This window comes from Mesitornis unicolor, unplaced genomic scaffold (assembly GCF_000695765.1).
Source record: "Mesitornis unicolor isolate BGI_N332 unplaced genomic scaffold, ASM69576v1 scaffold697, whole genome shotgun sequence".
Lineage (NCBI taxonomy): Eukaryota > Metazoa > Chordata > Aves > Mesitornithiformes > Mesitornithidae > Mesitornis > Mesitornis unicolor.
Window position 1 is genome coordinate 50,905 of NW_010195474.1, and position 11,825 is coordinate 62,729.

An 11,825-nucleotide genomic window follows, 5' to 3' on the forward strand; every position below is an offset into this window, starting at 1 on the left:
ACCCAGTTCTCTAGAAAGACAAGCTGGGGCCCTGCTGAATTATTGAGCATGCACCACAGTCATCAGCTTGGAGAAAAAGAGAAGCAGCAGCCCAGGTCACAGGTGTGGGATGGAGATTATTACCTTCCAGAACAGAGGAGCGTAACTGGATCTGCCTCATGCACTTGGTTGCTCTGCTGCCTGGATCACCATCACAGCTGCTTGGCACTACGACGCAGATGCTCGGCTTGGTTTGGTGGCCCTCCCTGGGGTCACAGACAGTCACAAAAGCCCAACTTTGCAGTATCAAATCCCACCGCTCCTTTCGGTGGCAAAATGTCACTCTTAGGGCAGGCTTGGAGGAGCAGCAACCCCAAGTCACACACATGGAAACTGAGGCACAGGGTTTCAGTCTAACACTCAAATGTGTTGATCGCATTTAAACCCCCTTTATTCACCAACATAATCTATAAGTAGGTTTGCAGAGGACATGATCACCAGCAACTGTGGCAGGAGGTCCATCAGAGCTTACATGTGCACAGCTCTTGTGAAAAATCAGGTTGTCTGATTAAATGACTTGGTTGCTCAAGTATGTGTGTTCACTTCTGAAATTTTGGTGCAGGTTGTATGCTATGTGCAGGTTGTTGTGGGCTATGAGGAGAGTTAACTAGGTTGAAAATAAGATCTCATCTCCCAGCCATGCCTGAGATCTCTGAGATGCAATGCTGTGCATATCCAAACAAAATGGTGAATCTCCTATTCGTGTGGCCACCTGAATATGCTGCATTGTGAGTAAAAGACAGGATGGGGTGCAGCACTGTGAAAAGAGTCCTGCAGCCACTTCTTGTTTGGTGGCAGCTGGCACCTATCAGCACTGACAGGTGGCTGGTGCACTGGTAGGAGATGCTGCCTTGTTCAAAGGAGACAATATCACATATCCTGTATGATGCACCCAATCTTGTGCCTGCAGGAACTTCTACCACACCCTCATGGAGTGGTCTTGCACACAGTCTGTTTGCTTCTTCCTCTTGCTTTAGTCATAAAGTAGTTTATTACTGGAGGAGGACTACTTCATCTGTAAACATTTATTTCTATATTGCCACCTTCACCTTACAAAGAATTCATGACTAAGCTCCTATAATCCAAAGCAGTATGATGAACTTCCTGTAATCTGGCTTATTTTGCGTTACAGTTTTCCTGAGAACTGACATTCTCCTCTGAATGTCTTACTCCACTGCAGGCTGATGCTGACACTAACAAAGCAGCATGAGGGCACCAGGGACCGCTTATCACTTTGTCGATAGAGTACAGCCGGTGGGGTGAGTCTGCCTGTGCACATTTCAGATGTGGTATCTCAGCACATTGCTCATGCTCAGGCAAGGTTACAAGTCAACGGCAGCTCAAGCTGTTTAAGAGCCATTGGAGCAGGTTATATTCTGCTTTCCCTTTTCCTCACACCTACCCTGTGACCTCTGGATCCTGTGACCTCTGGTTCCTGTGCTTTATAAATTCAACAAGGCTGGCAGAAGATTAACAGGGCAAGCCCCATCTTTCGTGAACTGGATCAACAAAGAGCACCAGAGTCAGCACAGGGGATGGAGGAAGGCGACAACTTCCCTGCTAGTAGCTTCAGCTGCTGCAAACTTTTGGACCGACTCAGGAGTGCCAGCTAACTTCTTCATTAAGTCTGGTCCTCTTCCTCTGGTCTTAATGCCAGCCTGTCTGGAGTTTCTCAGGACCAAGGAAAATATAGGTTGTTTTCTCCCATTAAAAACGTCAGTCCTTGAGCAGCAAAATGGAGCCCTTCTATTTGGAGACATTGGGAACACAACACCTGGCTCTGTGAGTCCTTTGGTCCAGAGTTACCTTGTGAAAACCTGCCCACGTTGGGACAGCATATTAACCATTGAAAAGTCAACAGTTGTAAAGACGTTATAGGGTGTTCAATGGGTTTTGAAAGGTTTCTAACAGTTAAGGATCTCTGAGGAATCTGCACTCCCCAAGTATGTTCTGAGCTTCTCACAACATGAATTTTTCTGGGAAATTCTGGTCTCAATAAGACAGTTTTAGGAGTGAGATTAGTGGGCAGATACAGCCAAGCCATGAGGAAAAGTGGGTAAAGCTGCTTAAATTAAAGCTCTTATAGCTGTCTTCTGAATAGAAATTTCAGGCTGTCAGAAAAGCAGAGGAGATTATACCAGTTTCAGGTATGCTTTAATATTTTATATTTCACTGATGTGGAAGGATGTTTCAGGATCAGCATTTTGTGGAATTTTCCATCAGAAAAGTCTTCTAATTTTTGCTCAAATTCAGGATGAAAAGGAGGGCTAAAATGGCCCTGCCCATTTTTCTGTCACCCTGTGTACAAGATGTTGCTGGCTGGCTGTACCACCATCCCTCTGGGCACAGGAACGTGGCTTTAGCAGGGGACTGAGTATGACTTCCAAAGGAGATCAGCCCCCCTGCAGGCTGGCCCACACTGCCCAGTAGCAGCTATGACAGGGAGAAGGGTTGGTCGTTTTTCCTTTGGTTTACCTAGCTCTTGGTTTCCAAACTGGAAGCACCTTGGCTGCCAGCAGCAGCAGCAGACACTTACTCACTTTTTCCACATAAATAATGAGATTGGGGTTGTTGGATCTGCTACATCATGGAGGACCTCAGGTGGTTTGTGCATTCAATAAGGCAGCTCCCTGGGCAGGTAACTGGAGGGCTCTGGAAACAGATGAATAAAGAGGTGTGATACAAGGTCTGGAGGGAACGCAGGAGTTCCAGTGCCCCAGCACCCCATAGACACAGCCAGCCCAAGTTCTGTTCCTCTGAACAGAAATGTGAGTGCTGTTCACATGTAGCCTTCTAAAATGGCGTAGGGCAATAATGCTGTGGACCTTTAACCTCTCTTCCAGTAAGGAAGAGATTGTAAACCAAGCAATGATAATACATAGTGCGATAGCAGTTACGACACTTCAGCAGGTGAACTTGTTTACCATGAATACTTTCTGTGTGAAGGAGATAGTGCTATATCCTTGGACAGGTCTTTCCCTGCAGTGTCATGTCAGCACGTCACATGCTGTACTTTTTTGTTTTAATAAGAGAACATTTTATCTCAGAAGCACCTTGCTCAAATGATCTCAAATTCAGGCCACCAAGATTTCTACAGAATTTTCTGAGAAGGGTGTAATAACTTTACAGATTGTAGAAACATGTAAAATGGGACTGATGAGCCCAACATTGGCCTGCTGTGGCACTGACCCAATATCGCCATCCTTGTAAAATAGTGAATGTAGCCACCTGACTCCAGACCACTTCTTATCTGTGCTGGGTCCAGTGCTTTAGCAGGAAAATGCTAAATACTCAATTTCAATGGGAGCTAAACCCATTGCTGCAGGCAAAGCAGTTTACAGAGGCTCATGAAGCTTGAACACAGCAGGATTCAATGCATTATGATTTCTACAAAATTTTCTGAGAATTTTCTGGTGTAATAACTTTACAGTTTGTAGAACAATGTAAAATGGGACTGATGAGTCCAAGTTTGGCTTGCTGTGGCACTGACCCAATATCGCCATCCTTGTAAAATAGTGAATGTAGCCACCTGACTCCAGACCACTTCTTATCTGTGCTGGGTCCAGTGCTTTAGCAGGAAAATGCTAAATACTCAATTTCAATGGGAGCTAAACCCATTGCTGCAGGCAAAGCAGTTTACAGAGGCTCATGAAGCTTGAACACAGCAGGATTCAATGCATTATGTATGGATCAGCCCTCTGGAATTGCACATGCAAGTAAGTCATGCCTGTAGGAAAACAGTAATTTAAAACCTCCCTCTTCCCCACCTCTTGGAGCTGACTTGCGTTAAATATTAACAAACCTCGTTCATCAATTCCCTGGTTCACTTGGCTTCTTTTAACAACAGATGTTATTACAACAACTCCTTTCCCTGCCTCCCTGCTCCTGTCAGCACTGCGGATGGTGAAACCCAAGAATCTGCTGCTGTAACTCTGCCTGCAGAGCCTGGCTGCCGCCCCGGCCATGTGGTCTCCCCCACCTCTCTCCCTGGGATCACCAATGCTGCCCACCTTTGGAGTCTGTGAGTAGCCTGTGCTGCGAGCCACTACTTGCAGAGAGGCATTGGTTGAAGGAGACAGAGAAAAGGAGTGTGGGAGCCCTCAGGAAGGTGAGTTCCTGCTACCAGAGGAGGACGAAGCCGTGAGCATGGCTAGTGACTCCAGCACACTGCCCCGGGTGACTTTCCAGACGCCAGAGAAATCTGGTGAGGAATCATCACACAAGAGACTGGGAAAGTTAACCATAAAGTACAACCGCAAAGATCTGCAGCGCTGGCTAGACCTGGAGGAATGGATCAACACACAGCTGCAGGAGCTGTACCAGTACCAGGTGAGTAGCTGGGGCAAATCAGCTCCTCACTCGTCAATGGAATGGAACTAAAGGCCCAGGGTGTTGGGACAGGAGTTTGCTTGCTCTGCCTTACTGGAAACAGCTTCTCATCTTTGGTCTTCATTAGGTATCTAATTGCCATCTGCTAGAGCACTCTCTGACTGGTGTGTCTGCAGTCAGAGAAGCTTGCATAGCTTTAAAACATCCAACTCTCCAATTAGCTTTAAACTGCCTGGTCTTGCACCTGCTGGGGGGCAGCTATTGCACAGCATGAATAGCTGAACTTGGAGAGATGTACAATCTCAGGATGATGCTTGTTGCTGGGTGCCATGTGGTGAATGGCTTTGCTGCAAGCAGTATCTAAGCCAGCTGGGTTAGAGCTATCAGTGCATCCTCGGTCCTTTTGATCACAACAGCGTAGTTACAGCTGCTGTTTGAATGAGACGCTCCACATCATGCTGTATCTGTAGCCGCAGGGTCTGCACACACTACTGGCAGCAGGAGGAGAAAGTGAAAACAATACATGCTGAAATGGTGTGTGTAGAGACCTTGTGTCTTCATCTTCACAAATCCCCAGAGCTGCCTTCCTTGCCTGACGTTCCCTTTGCACCAGGAGCAGTCACTCCTAAATTCTACTTGCCTATCCGAGCTGACCCACTAAGAAAGATCCAGGAGTGCCTTGCTCCAGCACCTGAATGGTACCAGTCTTTTCTCGAGCTGTTGCATAGTACATGACAATTTTTTCTTCAGGGTGGTGTGACATTTAAGTAAGTCAAGTTTCTGTACCAACTGGGTACACTGAAATTTTAAGCCAGTACTCTCACTCCTGTTCATAGTTCATGCTTAAGTGGATGGCACTTACCCTGGGAGCTTTCAGAAGGGATAGTGCTTTTCCATCACTCCTGTTCATAGTTCGTGCTTAGGTGGATGGCACTTACACTGGGAGCTTTCAGAAGGGATAGTGCTTTTCCATGTTTGAGATAATTCCTTCAGAGTGTGGTACAGAAAAAGGTGAAAGGATTGGCCCACATGGTACTTCATCATGATCTTAAACTCATTTAAATAGCTTGACTAAGGGTTTTGCTTTTATCTGTAGGACAATGGCTGATGCAGTAAGAGAGCATAGCTTTCTTGACTTGCAACTGAAGACACAGACGGGTTTAGCAAATTGTGTGAAACAGCGTATTCATGCCCTGGATGGGGACAGACTAAATCAACTGCCAAGCCCTTTCTGTATTTGCACTCCAGCAGTGTTAAGCACATTTTTGAGATGCAAGAGAAAAAGAGCTGATGATTGCTTAGTCTTTCACTGTGGGCATCAGCAGTTTCAAATTGCAAGCAGCAGTGGAAGTGGACATGTTAGAACAGCCTAGGAAAGGCAGCTTTTGTGCTATATGCCATGATGGTACAGAGAAACTTTTACCTGCCCAGGTAAAGTTCTGTGTGACTGTCTCCTATTTCATATTTGTAGGAATGTACCAGATTCTCATGCCATGTTGGGAGAGAAAAATAGTTAGCTTCTGTTTTAGTTTATGCCATATGCAAAGAACATGCAGCAGAAAACAAATATGGAGAAAAGGGCCCTTCCTTCTGTTGCAAATGCATGGCTCCTCTGAAAATCAGCATATTGCTGCTCTTGTTCCATTCACTAACATTCTTAGTCTTCTCAACGACTTTATAGCTTGTCTAGTAAAAATTACAAAGGATAAAAGCTTATAATCGTTTCAAGACTTAATTCTGAATTCCCAGTTGTTTTCTATAGTTTACAAAATTATAGTAATAAATTCTCAGCTGTACCTTAGGCCTCTTGATAATGCATTATGAAACATTATATAGCGTGCATAGGAGCAGATGTTCCTGCTAGACCTAGTCAGACAGGCAAAATTCAGTGGTCCTGGTGAGTGAAGGCTGTTCAAAAGCAAAGCAGCAGTGACAGCATTGCTTGCCAGCCATGCCTGCACTGGCATTTATGAGACTGCCCTGGAGTTGGCAGCTCAGTTCAGAGAGCCCTTAGCTGGGCTGTTGAGATTGGCCAGTGATAAGCAAAGAGAAAGGCTGCTGCTTTGAGTAACAGCACATCTTGCCCTTTGGGGAATTACTGCAGTTTTAAAGAGAAGGTTTGGGGTTTTTTTAAGATAGACAAGAAGCACTTGGTACCACCAGTAACATGACCCAAGATGAGGCTCCCTGTGTGTTACTCTTACCTGCCCAAGTTTACAGAAGTACCCTTGTAAAGGTGTCAGAAAACCAAGTAAGGTTACACTATCAGTTCTGGTTTTCTGAGAATTAGGAGCTGTTTCCTGTCATTAGAGCAGTTGCCCAAAGGGGATATTTTTTCCTCTACTCCAAAATCCCAGCAGGCACAAGTGAGGAATCCAGCCATGCCCTTACAGGAACAGATTGGCAGTGGGTTGCCTTTGAGAGCACCTCTCCAGCATAACAGGTTTCCCAACTTCCTGGTGTATTTGGGCCAACCTAAGAGATTTGCTACCGGGAACTACATAACCTGATGCTGTGCCAGGTCTGAGACTGTTAATAGGGTACAACAGGGGGTTACATAGGATCTTTTCAAATAAACCCATGTGCCACAGTAAATCACTTTAAATCACCCAGCTGTCCAGCAGGTCCTCCTGCTCTCCTCTGTGCATTGTGGCAAGACTATTTACTTAGCCCTGCTAGTCTGGGCTTCCTTGGATCCATCGACTTCCATTGTCTCTTTGTCAGCCTCTTCCCTTGCTCCACCTGCCCTTGGCAGTGCAATGTTACTCAGTGCCTTCCAGAAACCCATGCAACAGAGTCAGAGTAAACAGCACTGCAGATTGAAATGCCAGCAAGTTTAGTTCAGACACTACCTCCTGATACAGATAATCCGATCGCTATGCTATTTACTGTCATTAGGTTTTCTGCAACAAAACTCAGGCTCATGAGACAATTTTGATTTTCAAGGTGATTCTCTGCATGTGGAAGCAAGGACACCAGCCCTACTAGGACCAGAAAGCCATAGGGAGTTCCTTCCCTGTCTCACCCTTCTGGCCTATTCAGCTGCTTAGCCAAAGAGTTAGGCTGGATCAACACCTGATGTCTAAATAGTCACATGAAAACAATTATTTTTAAGAAGAAATGCTGTATAGGTCACAGTACAAGATATTTAACTCTCTTTTTTCACTTATTGTCAAGTCAGCTGTGTAACAAAGCTGAACAAAGGTTTTCTACTTCCTCTCTGGCTTGGTATCAGAGACTGCTCAGAAAAAGTTTCTTTTCTTCCCGTAAGCACTGCCTTTATTGTTTAATGTTTTACATACACATCCATAAATGCTATCCAGCAATCAGGTAATGCACTGTTTACTCAATATCCTTATTCTGTTGATTGTTATGTTAAAATATCACTTGTGTTGTGCTGTCAAAGATTCATTTTGCATTTTACACTGGAAACCACAGCCTGCTTCCCTTACAGTTTTGCAGAGACATGTGGAGCTAAAATGTGTCTTGATCAGGTTTACAATTTTTTCCAACTTACAACCCCATGCATTACAAGATTATTACTGCAATAACCAAAGCTGGGGGTATCTCTTCCATTAAAGGAGACTGCTATATTCCTCTCATGTCTGTTAGAGAGAGCTCCCAAAATACTGTTAGGCTTTTGAAAAGTGTAATAGTTTTTCTCTCCATTACTGCAAAAAGCCTTAGTATAAATACCAACTATGTGAATGTTTCTAGCCTAAAAGCCTAAAATCTCCTTGTATCAGCTGTACCTCTCTAAGATCAGGCCCGCTGGATTTCTGTTTGGAGAACGCTTGTGCACGCTCTTCATAGATAAGGGTAGTCCCAGGCTGGCTTACATTGCATTACAGTTGGCAATTGCAGTTGGATGTTCTTGAAAGGGTCTTCCCATAATGGATGACAATCCCCAAGCAGTGGTATCAAGTGTCGACGTGGGAAAAGATGAAAAATGTGTACATGTGCAGCTGTAGCAGACACCACAAAGGGGCTGGAATCCACTCCCTCTTTATAAGAACCTCCTTTTGAGTTGATTTATATCTTGACCTCAACTTTTCAGCATAGCTTTATTGTAACTAGATCCTTCTCAGCTGCTCTGTTCTTTAAAGATGGCCTCTGGAGTTCTTAGAATTTTGAAGGTTTAACAACTGTGTATTTTTTTTTAATTCTAGCTAAGAGAGGAAACAGAGGCAGCAGCTCCTGAACCACAAATTGATCTTGAAGATCTCCTGGAGGTCCCTAATGAAGAACAGAAATTAAAACTACAGGTCAGATAGAGGGACTTGGTGACTTTAAGTTAGGGACTTCCTTCATAAAGAGAAGTAGTGGTGTGCGGGGTACAGAATAAGTGTATATAGTGTTGCATGATGCTTCACTGTGTCTTAGCATGTCAAATGTAGGAAGATTATATACCCTTTCTGTAGGGAAGGAAAAATAGGTCAACTCCTAAAATACTAGGATGTTGTTTGTATGTTGTTTGTAAAATGCTGTTGACTCCTTGTTTTTCAGGAAATCCTCCATGAGTGCTCCAACCCAACAGAGGTAAGTGGAGCACCATATATGACTACATATATGTCATACTGTGCTGTAAGAGTGTGTCTTCATTGCTGCTTGGCTGAATATCGAAGATATTGCTGTGCGCAACACGACACTGCAGATTTCTTTAATTCCCAGTGGGAGGCATTGGCCACTTTATTCTGCTGTGTTATAAAATGCATGTAAATCTACATAGGTGAGCAGAGCAGTAGAACAAATAGAGAATTATGCTTTACAACCAAAGAAAGTTCATTGTGTATTCTGGACATCCTAAGCTGACAAGGCTGAGTTGCTATTTGGTCCTCAGTGCAGAAAAGCCATAGACAGTGATAGAGTTCACATAACCATCTTGCATGCTGTTAATTAAATGCGTTCTTATCTTAAACAACTCTAGTGTTATGGGTGACAAGAATGTTGAACAGCCCTCAGATTGGATTGAGCTGTGGCCACATAAGTTAGTTTTACATGTGATTTTTTTTTCCAGGTGAACTTTAGAAGTACTGGTTTTGAGTTAGAGAGTTAAGGAAATCCCACAGCTGTCCTAATGTCCAAAGGAATGGAGCCCAATACTTTGCAGTGTAGTGCATGCACTACACAGCAACTGCACTGCATACCTGTGCAAAATAAGGTCTCCCATCACTGCTTCAGTTACATGCACTGCATGTGAACATTGTGCTTGGACATCATTCATCAGTCTCCACATCCTTTTGAGCCTGTGTAGCTGTACAGTGATGAACACACAGAAAGTGAGGTGGATGCAAAACTGTCATTGAAATTAAACTTGGCTGTAGCAATTATTACAGATCGTCTCCTAGCAGGGGTTCAACAATAGAGAAATAGTTTTCAGAGTGTATAAATTTCAGATCTTAGACAAGAATCCCACATTTCCAGAAAGATAACTGAAAAGAGTTTGCTCTGCTGATTCATGAGCCATTAAGTCTCCTGTGGACAGCATGGTTACAAACTGATACTGCTGCCCCATTGGCAAAAATATGTACTTTCACCCCGGTGATCTTGAATCCAGTCCCCTTGGAAGATCACAGCAGCCTCTTTGCAGAAAGTGGAAACAAAGCGGTTTCCTCTGAAGGGTCTGTCTGAAAAGGTATGTATGAACCTAGGCATTTCCTTTCAGAGCATGCCGTGACAGGCAAACTCTAATCACCCAAGCGAGGAAGCTGGGTTTCCACAGAGCACAAATAGTAACAAGGTGCAATACTTCCAGCATCCTTGCCTAATTACAAGGACATGCAGCTATCTCTTTGGGTAAAGAAAGGCTGCACACTCCTTTACGGTGATGTTACTTGTCATGCAGAGAGTAAAGTTTGCGCTAGTCACACTGACTTCTGCTTGGAATAACCAGATGGTCTGGTTTAGTTCATAGTCCTTGGCTGTGTCAGCAAAGTAGTTGGGGTTTATCTCCATTAACTGCTCATCTATCTGCTCTGCCTGTCCTCAACCCCTGCTCCAGGTTATCATTAGTCCTACGTGTGTTTTGCTCCACCTCTTCTCTGCCAGCCATTTCCTTGTAGAACTGGCACAGCCCCAAGATGGTTTGCAATCCACAACATGGAGCTTTACAGGTTCAACAAGAGGGACAGCTTGCTTTGCCCTAGATTGGAAGGGCAGCAGAAGTGGGCAGGAGGTTATGGTGGCAACAGGAAGCAGTGGAAACTAACAGAGGACGACAACATCCTGAGGTCATCTCAAGGTGGAAAAAGCAGGTTATTTGGGATGATGAGGGGCAGGCTGGCTCCTGGGAAGAAAGGAAACATGGCTGCTCCAGATGGAGACAGGGGCAGAGAAGGAGAGGGGCTTTTAGAGCCTTCTCATCCATCAAAAGGTCTGACTTCCTAAGCTAAAATAGATTTGCTCAATACACATCAAAATTCTGGTGTCTGTTCAACATGAAGACAAATGTGGGAATAATGCAAGTGCCATAGTACTTTTTGGGCTGGTGGGCACTGGAATTAACATGACATCCTTCTTCAACCAATTCTCATTGTAGGACTTCATTACGGAACTGCTTAGTCGATTGAAAGGTCTCCGGAGAGTAACCAATCCTCAGAAGAAATGACCTTGCCCAGATGGAACTCCCAGCTTTGGTCACAAGGAAACGTGTATCTTCTCCACAAAAAGCAGGACCAGCAACATCACTTCAGGATATGTTTAGGACTTACTGTTATTGAGAACCATCACCAAATCTGTGAACTTTGTAGCAGTGGTTTGAAGCATCCATTCCTTCTAGATCTGTGCACACCGCAGGGAGCTAGATTGTACATTTTCCTGACTCCTAAAGGGCATGCTAACCTGTGGAACAGGACAAGATGTCCCTCCTTTAGGTTCTCCTAGGAATTTCCATGCTGGCAGAGGAGCACCAAATACAATTCTCAGGAGCTCATCAAGACTTCTTTCTTTCCGTCCACTGCAAGGAAAACAAGGCATTGGTTATCACTCATTCATCAACATGGAAAATCAGTTACTGTTAAGCTGCACGCTGGCTGCGACCCAGCTGTGATCGCCTGCCTGTTTACTGCTGTACCTGACTCTACACCACTGCGCGTACTTTGTAAGTCTTATTAAGCCTCTGTTATTCATGAAGGTTGGACAGAAAATATACAGTAAGACATAAAGAAAATGTTCGAGTGCACCTGATCTACTTAAGGGGAAGTTAGTGAAACAGCTGCTAAGGCTAATGGAGAAAGACTGTTTTTCCTTTTTGTGGAATTTAGGACTTAACAATTTAGAAGCGTCTTCTAAAGGAACAAGGTCTGGGAATTATTTTTCTCAACATTTAGAAAGATGCTGGAAAAATGCTTATTTTGTACATTAAAACAGACAAAACCAGCCATGTACTGCTTGCTTTTGCTCTCTTTTTAGACACTAAAGAAAAACTGAAGTGAAAAAATACCTGCTCCCAATTTCCC

General features: G+C 44.2%; 1 protein-coding gene across 1 annotated transcript; it reads left to right on the forward strand.

The window, feature by feature from the left end:
* Window positions 1–4,185: 4,185 nt before the first annotated feature.
* PPP1R14D (protein phosphatase 1, regulatory (inhibitor) subunit 14D) lies at window positions 4,186–10,975 on the forward strand. Its single transcript, XM_010188110.1, has 4 exons — window positions 4,186–4,368; window positions 8,538–8,633; window positions 8,875–8,907; window positions 10,907–10,975. Exons 1-4 carry the CDS (start codon window positions 4,186–4,188, stop codon window positions 10,973–10,975), a joined length of 381 nt encoding a protein of 126 aa, XP_010186412.1.
* The last annotated feature ends 850 nt before the right edge of the window (window positions 10,976–11,825 follow it).

Coding starts and splice junctions, on each gene's coding strand:
- PPP1R14D (XM_010188110.1), top strand. CDS start 4,186: ATGGCTAGTGACTCCAGCACACTGCCCCGGGTGACTTTCCAGACGCCA. Junction 4,369..8,537: donor AGGAGCTGTACCAGTACCAG/GTGAGTAGCTGG, acceptor TTTTAATTCTAG/CTAAGAGAGGAAACAGAGGC. Junction 8,634..8,874: donor AACAGAAATTAAAACTACAG/GTCAGATAGAGG, acceptor CTTGTTTTTCAG/GAAATCCTCCATGAGTGCTC.